This window comes from Strigops habroptila, chromosome 4 (assembly GCF_004027225.2).
Source record: "Strigops habroptila isolate Jane chromosome 4, bStrHab1.2.pri, whole genome shotgun sequence".
Taxonomy (NCBI): domain Eukaryota; kingdom Metazoa; phylum Chordata; class Aves; order Psittaciformes; family Psittacidae; genus Strigops; species Strigops habroptila.
Window position 1 is genome coordinate 3,111,704 of NC_046358.1, and position 16,245 is coordinate 3,127,948.

General features: G+C 40.6%; 1 protein-coding gene across 5 annotated transcripts in view; it reads left to right on the forward strand.

Moving 5' to 3' along the window:
* SHANK2 (SH3 and multiple ankyrin repeat domains 2) overlaps window positions 1-16,245 on the forward strand; it is a 351,561-nt gene that overhangs the window by 61,741 nt on the left and 273,575 nt on the right. For all 5 annotated transcript variants that reach the window (XM_030483283.1, XM_030483282.1, XM_030483285.1 and 2 more), the window contains exon 10: window positions 361-438. In XM_030483283.1, coding sequence (XP_030339143.1) covers window positions 361-438 — 78 coding nt within the window. The remainder of the gene's footprint in view (window positions 1-360; window positions 439-16,245) is intronic.

Below are 16,245 nucleotides of genomic sequence, written 5' to 3' on the forward strand. Positions count from 1 at the left end.
AGGCCATATGAGAGTCAAACTCCATTTTGAACTAACACATTTCCTGCAAAGTCTGATTTGTCAGGTATGGAATTTCCACAGGACAGTTTCTTAAACATTTACTAAGATGTTTACCTCTCTCATTCCGCTACATGTTTTCACACTCACATATTATTTCTACTCTAACATGCTGTGAAGCACCTAAACCCTTGTCAGATTTAAACTAGTATTTTAACAACTTAAGTTCTCAGATTATTTATTCATTTTGTTTGATCCATACCTAAGAAAATATATACCAAACAGCATCACATCTCATAGCCACAATATTGTGTTAATAACTAAAGACCCTTATTAATGAGTTTGCTCTTCTACTGTTTTCAGGAGAGCTGTGCAAGAGTGCTGCTGTTCCGAGGAGCTGACAAGGAGATAAAGAATTACAACAGCCAGTCTCCATTTCAGGTAAAAAAGAAATATCCCTTCCCTCTGCCCTCCAGAAATATTGGAGGAAAATCTCACATGAACTTGGTTTTGTGGAGAAATTACACGGCACAAGGCTGAAAACACCTGTAGAGTAAGATAACTGTCAGTTTTAAAACTGTGGCTGTTGTGGAATGCCATAAGTGAAGATATCCTGGAATAGCTAGGAATAAGAGAAAACCACACTCCCTTAGCTGGTCTGGTGACACTGTCAGTGAGTTTGAGAATTATATGAGCTGTGATGATAAAACATGAAATTATTGGTGTCCTGCAGTCAAATGTACCTTGCTTTGTGATTATCTCCACTCCCATGTAAGAGAGATCCAAGGAGTGACCAGGCAGCTCAGCTTCGCTTGGCCCCAGTTGACTTAGCCAGAAGGAAGCTCTTGGGTGTGAGGCCAAAGAGCTGGGTTTAGTTTCAGGATGGGATTGCTTTAATGCACTGTCAGCGGTAAAAGTTGAAGCCGTCATCTCCATCTCTGAAAGAAAATAAGTGTTTCTTCAGGTTAGTCAAAATGTACTAGATGATTTTTCACTGCTTTCTTATATTAGAGTATTTTTCTGAAAGCTCAATTAAGAATCCAAATGGAAGAAAATTGTTTGTCCAAAGGGTTGTCAGGTATGGCTGACAACCTTAAGCTCTTATTTCTGAAGCAGTCTTAACTAACCTGGATTTCAAACATTCCTAATGCAAACTGACATGTGAGAAATAGGGAGGAAAGCTGTAATGTTGCAAGAAAAAGGAACAGAAAGAATGTTTTTTCAAGTTATAGAAAATGGTGCTTCTGGAAGGAGGATGGCACAGTGCCACTGAAAGGAACTGTCCTCTTGTGAAACGTGAGGGGCTATTTCCCAAAATCAAGTAGTCTTTCAACCAAGAGAAATCCTGCTTTACCTTTGCTTGTTGTATCTTTCCCATTACATCCTCACTTTGGATAACGCTGGCATAGAATTCAAGGATGCTCTTGCTCTTTTCTCATGCTTTGACAAGTGAAATAGTTGGAATATCTACTGTGTCCATGTGGGTCTCTGAGTTGGCTCCTCAAAGTTTATGTGTAGATAACGCCTCTGAATGTCAGGCTTTTAAAACTCAGCCAAGTAATTCCATATCAGTTTAACTATCTCCATATTTTGTTGTGTATCCCAGGATATTCAGAGTTCTGCCTGAAAATCTCAGCCAGTTCATTGTTTAGTTTTGGGACCATTTTCCCAAAACTAGGCAACAGTGGATTGATAGTTTAATTTCAGACATCATATTTGGACTGCTAATAGTCTGCCACCTAAACATGTACTAAGCACAGTCACTGCATATTAGAATTACAGAATGGTTAAGACATGGAGTAAGAGGAAAACCTAATTATTAGAGGGATGGGTTCTGATGTCATTTCTTTACTCTTTACTTGACTCTTATTTACTACTTTATGTCTTTGAGATTAATCTTTCTTTTTGGTTTAGTGTTTAATGTGGGGAAGGTAAATGGCAGTTTCCATTTGTCTTCCTCTTTGTGCTGACTGTTCTTGCTCTTGGAACAAGAAAATACAGAGGGAAAAGGCAGAGAAGAAAACATTTTTGAAGTCTAGAGCCGATGGTTGTAGGGCTTCAAGACATGAAGGATGAGTAGCAAAGCTAAATAAAATTAAGGGAGCACAGGAGATGGATGAAATAATTTTAGGAGAAGGGTATAGCTGTGGAAATGCATTTACTGATCATTGAACTATCTCTTGGCCTTATGGAATAAAATCCTTTCTGTTATAATTTTTTATGTTACTATATAATATTACACTATATAATATGTTACATATATTATTATATATAATATTATATGATCATCCCCTGGTACTCGGCATTTGTGAGGCTGCACCTCAAATCCTGTGTTCAGTTCTGGGCCCCTCACTGCAAGAGAGACATTGAGGTGCTGGAGCGGGGCCAGAGAAGGGCCCCGGAGCTGGTGCAGGGCCTGGAGCACAAGTGTGATGAGGAACGGCCGAGGGACCTGGGGGGGTTTAGTCTGGAGAAGAGAAGGCTCAGGGGGAACCTTCTCGCTCTCTACAGCTACCTGAAAGGTTGTAGTGAGGTGGCTGGTCTCTTCTCCCAAATAACAAGTGACAGGACAAGAGGTAGCAGCCTCAAGCTGCACCAGGGGATGTTTAGATTGGATAATAGGAACAATTCCTTCCCCAGAGGGTGCTCAGGCATTGGAACAGGCTGCCCAGGGCAGTGCTGGAGTCACCATCCCTGGAAGTGTTCACACACTGTGTAGCCGAGGCCCTCAGTGCCATGGGTTAGTGGTGGCCTTGGCAGGGCTGGAGAAGTGGTTGGACTTGATGAGCTTAAAGGTCTTTTCCAACCTGGTTGATTCTGTGATTCTATGTCACACTTCTGGTACTTGGGTTTTTGACTTCCCCTAACATGGGCAGAAGGACTGACACTTAGGTTGGCTTTGTTTTATCCTTTCTAGATCCACATACTTAAAAAAAGGAAATTACTTTCCATCTTTTTACTCTATGGTGTCTTACTTTCAGGAGTAGGAAATGTAGGAAAAGTTCTAGTTTCTGTGGCTGGAGTGAGTAGAGAAAACCCTGACACCAGCACTGCAATAAAGCAGCATTAGAATTAATTCTTGGCGATCTGTTGCTGACCCAATCAATCAAACACCACAAGTGGAGCTGTTACAAAACTGTGCAGAATCCCCTTGAGTTAATAGGATTTTGCATACTAAAAGTGTTTACTTGTGTAATCAGTAGCAAGGAACATCGAAGCATCTCAGATGTACATAATGAGACCGGTTGTAGCTGCAGCATCTATTCCTTTGAGTAACCTCCATTATGTTCCTTTCTCAGAAATCTAAAAGGATGCTTCTTTTGAATTGCTGCTTAGCAAACTGATGGTATGAAAACTGTGCTATTCTGTAAAACAAAAGGATCCAGACATGGAGAAATTTGTGTGTTGCTTTCAAGGCCTGCCAAAGCTTTATTTATTTGGATGAAAATGAGCGGCAGAGTTTGTATCTAGCATTAGCTTCAATGAATGTAGTGTAATTTTACCACCAGAGAGGATGTGCCTGTGTTCACTTCTTGCCAAATCACTGAGCTTATTAAAACAAGCATGGCTTTATCGGATCATATGAAAGGAAAACTAATCTGGGCTGAACTCTGTGCCACCTTATTCAGGTACCCCACATTGTGTGCACGTCTCTGCCTGGGATCTTTCCAGTGTTAGCAAAGTTAGTGTGGGAATGGCCTAGGCAGGTGTCAAGGCCATGAAAAAGCATGTCTGTATTTCCTAATGAAGCACTTCAGCTTTTATTAGCTACCTTTGAAGGAATATGTTTCATCCTGTCTGATGACTGGGGTCCATTAAGTTAGTAATCAGTGTTGAGTGCAGTTAATGTCACCCATAGCTGAAAGTCTGTCTGTGACTGTCAGCTGTGATAGATTGTGCTGATAGGCTGTACCCTGCAATCACAGAATATGGGACAGCAGGAATTTCATAGAATTCATAGACTCATAGAATCACAGAGTGGTTTGGATTGGAAGGGATCTTAAAGCTCATCCGGTTCCAACCCCCTGCCACAGGCAGGGACACCTTCCACTAGACCAGGTTTGGTCCGAGTTGGCCAACCTGGCCTCGAACACAGCCAGGGATGGAGCATTTCTCTATATGTTTTTTTGTGGGGTCTCCCCCTCAGTAAGTATTAATGCTTGTATGGGTGTGGGGTCAATCACAAATCCCTCTGTCCTCCCTGTGGATGTTCCAGGTGGATTGGGGCAATTCCTGCATCACTGTCCTTGGTCTAAGCGTGTCCAAGTGAGGAAATTGTGTGTACTGTGTGTTTTAGTTAAAGGATGACCAAGCAATGAGAGGTAAAATGAAACCTGTGCCACATCATTATATTCTATTGCCAGTTGTTTATTCATCACTCACTTACCCATCCCGTCCTGTCTGGGTAATCAAAGTACCTTACACACTAATTATTCTGTACTAACAGATAGGAAAAAAAACCATTGGCATTACAGAGCTGCAAGTGCTAGTTAATAATAAACTGTTATATACATGGAGCTTGGCCATTTTTCCTTTGAAGTAACTAAAATTGGAGCAGGGATGTGCTTTCCTTCGTGGGAGCGAATGGATGTGCCCCCAACCATGCCTGCTGTGAGTAGTGCTTGTGCCTCCACAACAATTCATTCATACCTTATGATAGAACTTGCCAAAACGGGATGTTTGCCACCAACACACACTACATGATTTACAGTTCTCATACACTGGCTTACAAATGCTGAAATGTAACTTCTGTTCCAGCTATAGGTTGACTTTAAAGTTTCCAGTGGTTTTAGGGTTTATTTTGCCTTTCTATTGTATTAGAAAAACAAAATATCCTTTCAGAAAAATAAGATATCCATGATATCCTACCAACAGCCATAGTTTTCCACACATTACATGTGCTCCTAGATTAATATAAAATAATTTCTTGCCTATCTGGTAAGTATTAATCCGGGAGCTTGGAAATCTGAGTTTTGCAGTGTTTACAAGCTGTTAATATTCTGTTGTATAAGTTAAAATGAACCTTGTTTATCATGTTTTTCCTTTTTCTTCTAGTAGCAGAAGCTCTGTGAGTAATTCATGTGATTTCATATGGGCTATAAAGCACTTTCAAGCTTAGAGCTCATTGCGCTAATAATTTGTCAGTGTTTTTAAAGCACGTGTGTTCAAGAATATGATTCTAAGGTGGCATTTAGTGACATCTTTTAATGGCAGAGTTGTACCTGAGAATGATTTCTCTCAGGTGTACCTTAGTATTGACCATTGCTGTCCCAGATCAATGTGGGCTGTCATTGCACTGATGTTACATAGATGGCAGGAGGAGCAGCAGTCTACAGGCTCCACTGCAGGTAGAACTGTTCCTTTCAGTGTGTTGGCTGTACAGCTATTTTCAACTGCTCATATTTTTGCCAGGTTTGAGTCATTTGAAATGAAATTTTTCCGTGCCTTGTATCAGGCAGCATTGTTCAGAAAAACAAAATGATTCAGCTCTTTCGGTGGATGGGTGAGGGAAAACATGTGTTGTTTTGCTCATACTGAGAAACTCTGGTGACCCGCCTCTCCCTCTCCCATCTCCCCTGTTGTGTTATGTTGTTTTGGTTTGTTTTCTTTAATTGCCCTGCATGCTGTCAGTGATCTCCATGTTAATAATGTGGCTGTGTAAACTGGTTTGCAGTCTGACTCATGTAGAGGGGCTCCAAAGCCAGAGCGTGTATTTGGATGCTAAGCTGGCTGGGGGGAATAGAGACAGGCACAGCTGGGCATGGGGAAGTGAACACTGAGCTTGGAGGTGGGTGAGACAGTATGAGACTGGCTGGGAGCCTGAAAAAGTAGAGTGAATGGAGCAAGATCTCTGCCCAAGGCAGGAGGGTTGGAGCTAGATGATCTTTACGGTCCCTTCCAACCCAGACCATTGTAGGATTTTCAGATCAATAAGGGTCTTGGGGAGATTTTTAATCGTCAAGGGCAGAAGAGAAAGAAAATGAGATTAGAGGAGAAATGGGGACTGACTGTATGAGAAGGGAATCTTGCTTGGGTAGTGATGCTGGGGACAAAGCCTGGGGAGATGAAGCTGCGGGCCAGGGGGGATGGGGCTCTCACAAGGAGGATGTGCACACAGTACTCCCAGCCCTGCTAGTGAGCTGAAAAACCACTTTTATTATCCAGCATATCACTAGAATAGCTTCTCAAACCCCAATTTTGATTTAGGTTATTATAATTCTTAATTTCTTTCTTTTTGATGAACTTTGCAGGCAAAGGACAAGAAGTTATTCTCAGGTATTTTTTTGGCTCTGACTTTTGAAAGGGTGAAATTCAGATTTTTAAAACTAAAAATCTGAGAGGTGCCTCAAAAAGGCATATTTGAAATGCTTAACAAATATAATGTTTTCTTTCTTGGTGTTAAAATACGTAACTGTTAATGGGGCGGATGAATTACACAAGGACAAGTATTTATTTTCATCCTCATTCTTTTCCTGAAGCACCTGGGTGAAGAATGCATCATTGAATATTGGGTATTACTGGCAAAAATAGAGCTCTCTTCTCATGCTGCATTCTGCCTTTAGTCAGACTTTCAGCTTTTGTCCTGATTTGAGTCAAATAATGGAATTTATTCATACTTCCTTTGGTGGCTTTATTTTTTGTGTGTTAATCAGTTACATTGTGCTTTGCAGTACAGGAATAATAGGTAAAGGCCAGTCTGTCATGGGAGAGTGTACGGTCTAATTTGCACTTAGTCATTCGTCATACTTAGATGTTGATAGGAAAAGATTAAAGATTTTAATCATATAAACCCCCCAAAAAGTACTAGAATAAATGTAGTAATAAACTCTACAGAGAATGGCTTTTAAAGGCTTGGACACACAGAGGTATTAGTAACAGTTGCATTTGCCCTTTTTAAATCTACACAAGTGACCATCCCAGAACAAACTACGGATTTTTCCTTTAAAAATAAGGAAGTATGTGAGTATGTATATATGCAGGAATACTCAGCATACATTTGTCTTATAAAGACATAATTAAAATAAACTAAAAATGAGGAGTCTTATGGTGATATATCCAGGTGCAAACAAGGATTAGTTGTGATATGTTTTCTCATCACTTACCTTGAAGTGCTCTTTATACAGAGGAACACGTGTTCTCCCTTGAGAAGCAGGCGTATTTATGCCTTTGTGGTGGTGATATGGTATCTGTCAGGGTATTAAGGGAAATGTTGGCAAATGAACATATTCCCGAGAATCGCAGGGATATGGGATGTTGTTCCAAGTAATGCTTCCAACAGGAAAGTGCTTGACGGCAAGTTAGAGGTGACCTGAAGTATCAGCAGGTTTCCTGCTGTTTGAAGTATTGACAAACCAAGGCAGATGCTTCTCCTGACTGGCACATGAAGTGCAGTATCCAAGGGCCACTATTTGGTTCATGATCCAGCTGGTGACAGGAAGATAACAAAGCTGAAGTAATATTCATGCTGAAAACATGAGACAGCAAAGATGCTTCTTTCTCAACTGCTTCTGAAAACACTGCAGCTACTTTGGAAGCTGGACCTCAGCCCAAGGGGCTTTCATTAATGCTCTCGCTTGGCTTAGTAAGGGCTGGGTATAACAAGAGAACAGCAGCAGGAAAATACATCTGGGTAGAGAATGGGTTTGAAATCCAATCACCTTGGCGCAGAGGTGGTTTGCACAGTGCTGGCTGATCACTCCTAACCTGTGTTGTAACCCCTGTTGTTTTTCAGAAGAGAAGACAAATGGAAGTGATACAGGAAAACAGAAAGAAATGAGATGGTGTGATTGTCTTGTATTGAGAAAGGCAAAATATGGCCACATTTGGAGAGGCTAAAAATACTGACTGCCGAATGTGTCTTTTTTTATAAAAGCTGTTGTTGCTGCACAGTTGTTCTGTGACTGTAAACTTATGGAGGAGTCTCCTCGAGACTATCTTTTGTATTGATCTCCATGAAAATGATCCCAGACCTTTTTTCCTCACCTCTTTGTGCTTTCTCTCCCCACTCAGATAGGGGTGTCCAGCTGAAATGCCTCAGGTGTTCCCACATGCAGCAGGATTTCCCTGGGAAAAGCAGTGTCTCTGAGCTAGCTAGGAGCCAATCTGTTTTTCCTCCAACTTGCAAAAGCTCAGAGGCAACTGAAACTAGGTTATGAAAGGGAAAGAATTAAGCAAACTGAGTTGTAAGGGTCACTACCAGTTGTTGCCTCAAAGAAAGAAAGGCTCGTGTATGATTCAGACACAGTTGTCAAGGGTGAAGTTGCAAAAGGCAATGGAGATTTGTATAATCTTAATTATATACATATTAATATGTGTATAAATATATACACATATTAATATGTGTATATATTTATGTAGATATTAATGCCATTTAGTTTCTCTATAAAGTGTAATACCCTATTACATTTCGTATGCTGCTGTTTTGTGTATGTTACTGCTTTAGTGACACTGATCAAATAGTCAATACTAATGAACCAGAAACATCAGGGGAATTGAAATCCACCTTTTGTGCTGAGGCTGTTTCTACCATGATGACCAGGATGCCCAGCAGTGTCCTGCTGTTCTCTGGTGGTCCTCTCCCTGCTTGTGTCTGAACGGATTGTCACAACTTCAGACTAGGTGTAAGGAAGACATGTTTTTATGATGAGGGTGGTGAGACACTGGCACAGGTTGCCCAGAGAGGTGGTAGATGCCCCGTCTCTGGAAACACTCAAGGTCAGGTTGAACTGGGCTCTGAGCAACCTGGTCTAGCTGAAGATGTCCCTTCTCATTGCTGGAAGCTTGGACTAGATGACCTTTAAAGGTGCCTTCCAACCCAAATCATTCTATGGTTTTATGAACTTAGAGTTGCATTTCTGGGAAATGATATTTTTGTGCCCATGCAGTGCTGAGCACAGCCTGTGAGTGGGACTTGCGGGTGCTTTAGGCCTGGAAGTACACATTAATGATCGTAGTGATGGTTGGTCGATGTGGTGGCTCTTGCATTTGCATGTCTGTACAGGCTACTCAGTGTTAATTTCTGGCAGTATCTGAGTGAGTACTTGTTGCTTATAAAAATTGAGGATCTCTGCCTCTAGAACAGACTTAGCATCTTCTTGTGTTGCCATTTGGAGAGAACATTCACGACAAGCAGTTGGCATACACTGCTGTCCTGTGTCTGTCTTCATCAGAGCATGTTACTGGCATTGACTTCTATAAGACTCCTGTTTGCAAAGGTTTTATTATAGTTAACCCATGGAGTTTCGAGTGAATCCACCAAATGTATCAGGTAAAATAATCATAGTATTCTATTAACCTGATGTATTTTTACCCTAAGGGCTTTCAGAAAGCATTTTCAGCCATTTGGGTTAGCAGCTGAAGCGACACTGTATTATTAAGTGTTTGCAGAATTGAATCCCATAAACAGGTTTTACTGTGAAGTAGTGGGCAGGATCCTACTGCCTGCTGTGAGTAGGAAGACATTTTGCTGTAAGTGTTTGGGGAAGAAGCTGCTCATGTAGCACATTTTGGTTTTTCCATGAGGTGAAAGGTTTTACCCTAGAGCAGCACAGACCTCTAGACACTCGAGCGGAGCTTTCTGTATCGCCTGACATGTGCTGTAATGTCAAGGAAAGCAAAACCTAGCAAGTAGCACACTTTCTAAAAGAGTTCAGCTGAAGAAGGCTGCACTTCATGGTGTTTTGATTTAGCATATTATGGGAGGGGTGAAGAGAAAATTAAGTCAATTTTGTTACTGGCTGTGTCTTAGCTGCTTTCATCTGATGCTGCAACCTGGCTTTAGCTGCTTGCAGTAAATACTCCTTAGCAATTGCTGCTCGCCCATGTAGCAGTAATAAGGATTATGCAATAACTGGCTTCTGATGGCTCTTCCCAGCTTGAGCTAGATTTTCCCCTGGAATAAGTCTGTAATTGTGAATGTGTGTGTATCACACTGCTTTTTCTTTTTCATTTCAATTATTAAAACTCAAGTGTAGAAAGACGCATCTTACTGGAGACTGACTTGCTAAGGTGGTGTTTTAGCAGAGAAGCAGAAGGAAGGTGGAATCTTTTTCTCTATTTTTAAAATAGATTTAACATTAAATTTCCCAATGCATTCAGTGACCGAGGAGGAGGCTTAATACAGTCTGTACAAAGTAGGGTAACCTAAAAATCTTCATTATTTCTCATCTAAAGAAACAGGAGGAAGTAGAAGAATGCCGTGAATCATAGAATCATAGAATCGTAAGGGTTGGAAAGGACCTTAAGATCATCTAGTTCCAACCCCCCTGCCATGGGCAGGGACACCTTGCCCTAAACCACGTGGTCCAAGGCTCTGTCCAGCCTGGCCTTGAACACCGCCAGGGATGGAGCATCCACAACCTCCCTGGGCAACCCACTCCAGTGCTTCACCACTGAAGATGCAAAGTTGTACCTGGATTGTTCCTTTTTTGCTCTCTGCCATGTTTTGTGGTCACTTTAAGGGACTACCCCTGTATTCAGTTGAACACTTTCTGGCAAACTGGTTCTTGCATAACAACGGAGCCTTTTGTCATAGGAGTTTAGTTTGCATTTCAAAGTGAGAGAGTGAGGTGGGTTAGAAGCAATTTGCTCACATGTTGTGAAGAAAGGACCTACTTTTTTTAATCTTGGTATTCATGCTGGTTTAGCTTAATCTGAAGGTATTCAGTCATGGCTTATTGATGAATAGGAGTAGTTAAGTTTTAAGAACACAGTTGTGTATGTTCCTGAAAGGCCAGTGTAAAATAAAATACAGGTTCTGCTTTTAAAATCATAATGAGGTTACTGGAAAATGAACAGGGCTGCCTAAAGGCATTTTAAGTGTGAGTCCTGCAAAGGCAGCACTGCAGGACATACAGAGACTAAAAGGAGGTCATTCCCTGTGATAGCCTTCTCTTAATTTTGACTTGAATTCACTAAGTTAGTCAGCCCTGGCACTGTTTCATGGCTACTGAGCGTATTTCAAAGACCCATAGGGACTGTAAAGCCTCTTGCAAGCAAACCCAGCATTTTAGCAGTGAAAATGTGCCAGCACCGTTATGTTCACAGTGTACTACTTTGATAATACTCTGCTAAATTCACATCGTGTGTTTGGGTGCACATTGTTGTATATTTGCTTATTTTTAAAATACTATTTGCTCAAAAAGGGAAATTCCTTGTTCTTTTGAAGTGCCTGAAATTCTGTTCGATTGCACTGGGGTGGAAGCGTGTTCTCACACTTCGGGTTGTTTCCAAGCCATGCTACCCAATCTTTCTATATAATGTCTCCTACTGAATATGATTACTTGTAATTAACATTGCCTGATTTTAGTAGCACGCTATTCTTTAAAGTTACAAAATTGCACACTGCATTGCAACAGATCACTTGCATTGTACAAAGTCTTTAGCACCTAATAATTTGCTATAGCAGAAAACAAGATGCTTTCTTTTTCGAGCGAAAACTTCAGGAGTGTTTTGGGAGGCAAAAATTGTTCTTGGGAGGCCAGTGGTCATTTTTTTTCCCATTCCTTGAGCAGAGTGTGAGACATTGATGCATTCCCTCCAGTAGCCACTGCTGCAGAAGTCTTGGCCAATGTCTCAGCTGGGCAATAGCATTTTTGCACCGTCTGGTGCTTTCCATGAGGCTTAGACTCCAAAGGTGTGAAAAATGCTTTAGATTTCAGTGCTGCATGCAGCACTACTAGAAGTTTAACACCTAGTCTTTGATTAGTATTAAAAGGTAGCCAGGGGATGAGCATGAGGTGCTCCTCACCATGGAAGCTGCTGACATGGCTTGGAGGACTTACATAAGGGACTGCACCAGCGCGGTAGGGTTGCCTCCGTGCCGCGCTCTGCCAAGCAGGAATACTTTGACCTTAATACTAAGGCGAAGCGATGGTGGCAAGCCTTTGTTTAAACAGTGCTAAAATGATCAAGGGGATGATGAAGAGCCTCAAAGAAATATTGGCCCTTTCCCATAATTTATATTTTCAGATGCTAAAACTAGTTGTTGAGCAAATGTAAGGTATCTATTTTAAGATACTGCATGTCAATATCTGACTACAGATGGCTCCATGAATCATAGTTGGAAGAAGGAAAATGTTAGACACTAAGATATTGTTGCTAAGAGATTTTTGTACACAGTATGCTAACATGTGCTGGCAAATTTGGGAACAGTAGCAGCAGCATGCTTTTGGAGAAAAAAATTTCAGTGGTGAAGAAACTGTCTTCAAAGGACTATTTAAAGGATAGTAACATTATTGTGCTTTGTTGTATCAAGAACTGATGAAGATGAACTTGTCTTTCAAGCAGATAACATACAGAAAACATCCAAAAGGTAAAGCTAATCCTGCTATCTGATGGACTTAGAAAGTGGAGAATAGAGAGGAAAAGAAAAAAAGACTTTGGGGGTTAAATTAAGCAAGTTTCAAGAAGATTAAAGGTGATGGTTGCTGATATTTTGCCATCTACTGGACATCAGATATATTAATATACAAAGTTAGTGCCTTTCAAAATGCGTAATGTTAAGCTTGTCTTACATTATCTAATTAAAATAGCTAGGAATTATTTTCTGTCCAGGAAAGAAGCATGTCCGAAAATGCTGAGTAGGATTTTTTACTTCTAATCTTTCATAGCATTACTATAGAGTCATTTAAGGGAATTTGCAACATTTTACTTTCCTGGTAGAGGATGTGGATTATTTCTGCACCTCATATAAATCTTTACTGAGCATCATTTAAAGAAAAGATATTTAAACGTTACTGCTTTTCTTTATTCTGTGTCTGTTTTGTTCATCTTATTTCAGTGAGTTTTACTGAAACTTGACAATGTTATAGCTGAAGTAAAGCTTCAAAGTGATAAAATGAATTGGTAAAAAGAATTTTATGAACTAAAACCTCACTTCTGATATATTTTCAACAAAAAATATTATTATATGTACAAAATATCACCCAACTATCAACTTCCCAAAATAGTAACCTGCTTCGGACAGATTACTAACAGTTGTATTAAATCTCAGCTTTAAAATGGATTACTTTTAAATAAGTTTTGGAGTGTAAATGTGTGTCTCCAGAATGTAAAACATATGTATCTTCTTGAGGTCATGTCTCATGTCATCCTTATTATGTGTATTCAGAAGTGCTCTTAGAAGAAGAGAGTGGATTAGTGATATTAATAGTATATTAATCAAGCATTTGGTTTTATTTTAGAATGAGGTGAACGAGAAGCTTCCGCTGATTTTCTTGACAATGTTGTGGCCTCTAAGTCAAAAATCAGCTGTAATAAATCCAGCTATCAAATGTGGGGTGATGCTTTTGCCCTTTGATTTTGGAAAGTAAAATAGAGAGTTCATGGATATTCAGCATTTCTGTTTGAGATTATACGGCTATTGTAGCTGTATAGAATTTCCCAACTAGTTCAGACAAAAACCCCATTTTGTTGTATGTATTGAATTCTTAATGTCTCCTCTAACTGAAAGTACCTGAAGTCTAGGTTGTGATTTGAGCTCTGAACAATACTTGCCAAATTGTCACATTTTGCCAAGGTATTACAAGAGAATGTATTTCCAAAGCAAACCGAGTTCTAGATATGTTCTTTTATTTCTTGAACAAGTAAACACACCTTCATGTACAAGCTCTCTGAAATCATGTACAAAACCAATAGTGTTTGATGGATACATTTTTCTCCCACACCTATGGAAAAGAAATTTGGAACGCAGATTGCTTCTTGCTTTTCCAACCCGAACTCCATCTGTACCACTGAAGAGAGCTTTAAAATCTACATGCTGCTTGTATATGAGAGCAACTAACGCAAACTGATTTAAGATCTCTGTTTCGGAGGCTGCAGAGTGTGCTGTATGATTTTGTGTCGCTGTTTATAAGGGATGGAACCTCATGGTGCTGTGTGAGAGATAGGTCTTTGCTCTTGACAACCTAAATTTGACTTTCTAATGTCCTTGTGGATGACCACTGCATATCTGCTGGTATGCTGGGACAGACTTCAAGGTGGCTTTAGGCTCTGAAAAGCCTTTACTACTTTGTTTTATTGGGGAGAGCTTTTCTTTACAGAGGACACTGTAGAAATACATTGAAGCTGAACTACGGTGCCTTTTCAGTGCCCCACATTGAGCACCGTTAGATTTTGATATCAAATCAGGGAGATGTCTGTCTCCAAAGGTCGTCATGATAATGGAATGGTTTATTTTGCTGTAAAATTATCACCTCCTGGTACGGCAACTATTGGGTGAATTGTTGATATGATTTTTGTCTGGAAAATGATGCTTATTAAAAATGATAACATTTCTTGTATTTTTAATATTAAGAAAACACATCCTAATTATGACACGTGGAAGAGCTTTTCTGGCAGTCTTTTGATTAAGGAAGTGATCCCAACCATTCCTTCTAAATTCACTTGTGTTAATTCCTCACAAGTCTCTGCTGATTGTGAATCCTGTTGTGTAACGGCTGTGACTGCTTGAACTGTGTTTCTTCGTTGTTACAATAAGAGAGTCCTCAGTGGTAAAATAGATAATTTATTAGTTTAGAAGTGGAAGGCAGTTTCTGGAGAGTCTTATGGTTACAGTCTCATTTAAAGGGTTGTTTCACCCCTTCCTTCCAATGCCACCTGAAGATGGGAACACATAGGGTAGTTGTCCTCAGAGTATCCCATATGTCCACCTGCGTTTCTGCTCCTTGGCTGAGACTCTAAGCAAAGTCATGACTGAAGTTGCATTTTGTCCTGGAATAGAGCTGTCCCCTTTAACGTATAGTGCCATACCTGTACTCACTGCAATTCCCAGCTTTCCTGAAAGACCATCATTTAGTGAGCACTGCTGGGTAGCAGATGCAGGGGAAGGATGAAACTTCAGCCCTGAAGGAAAGAATAATGGAATGTACTTCCATCAGGAAAGAGATGTGTGAAAGAGAAGGGGAAGAAAGAGCAGGCAGAGAGGGCTGCCTGCTTTATCATGAACTGCTGCTTGTGAACTGCAGCTACAACTGTGCAGCCCAAACAGCTTCCTCTGCTCTCCATTTAGGCAGAGCATTCTAAAGCTTTATGTCTTGCCTGGTCTAAGATTCAAGCATGTGCAGAAGGAACCTCAGCAGCCTTGATTGAGAGGGAGACAGAAATGAACTAAGAGACGCTCTCCTCACTCCCATGTAGAAAGTTTGTCCAAGTTCATTGGCTGGATTTAAGAGGGGACAACTTCAATTTCTCTCTTTTATACTCTTTCTTATAGCGGTTTGTTCCAAAGAGCGATAATGTAATTTGGTTTTGGTGCTTGCCTTTCAGGGACTAATCTATAAAGCTCTAAAATTGTATTTGCTAACAGGCTACAAAGATCTTGCTCTAATTTAATGTAACATCTACCTGTGATACATTTCAAGAGTGGAAAAAATCAATTGTGAAAGGTTAGTGACAGGTAAAGTGTATATATAATTTGCAATTTCCCGAAAGGAACAAAGCACTGCATTAATCACAATCACAAAATCTAACTACTTGAATGTAAGTAACTGATATAATGAGAACTGCATTTATGAGGCTGAACAGAGACGGTGAGTCAGTACTGCTACTTACACCTGGTCCAGAGTCTGGAAACGTTAAGAAGCTCTGTCTCATTGAAGACAAGAGTGACACTGTAACCGGTCATCTGTCAGGTTGCACTGTTTATACAAAGTACTCTTGTTTGTCATTATTTAAACTAAATTTCTTTGGGGAACAGGAATCAGGAAAGCAGAACTAACCAGATGGGTCAAATATTTAATTTCTGAATTGACTTCTGAAAGCCAGCTTAAAAACTGCCTGTATCCAGATGGAACGTTTCCGACTGTAAATATCAGAAGACCAGAGGGTGAGAATGATGCTGTGCCAGGAGAAAGAAATCTCCTTCTTGAGGTGCCTCAGCAGTTAGGAGGGTTTCATTCCGCATCCGGTGCCCTTTGCTGGCCAAGTCATGGGGTGCCTCGTCTGCTGCTGGCTCCCCCCGGTCTTAGTGTCACAGCTGCTTCATTCATTCAGGTTTCTCCTTCACTGAGCTGTCACTTGGTTACTAACCATAGCAACTAGGCAGGTGTCAGTTAAAGTCCTTCCCTTCCTCGCTCAGCTGGTGGCGGAGCATCTGGCATTGCCCCGCGTGGCAAAGAGCAATGCGCTGTAACCGGTTGCATCGTTTGAAAGAAACATCTGTCTGTGAGTCAGTGAGACCATGGGCTTCAGTGTAAAAGTTTTGCTTCTATGGAGATAGAGCAAAGATCCCTATAAACACCCAGCTTC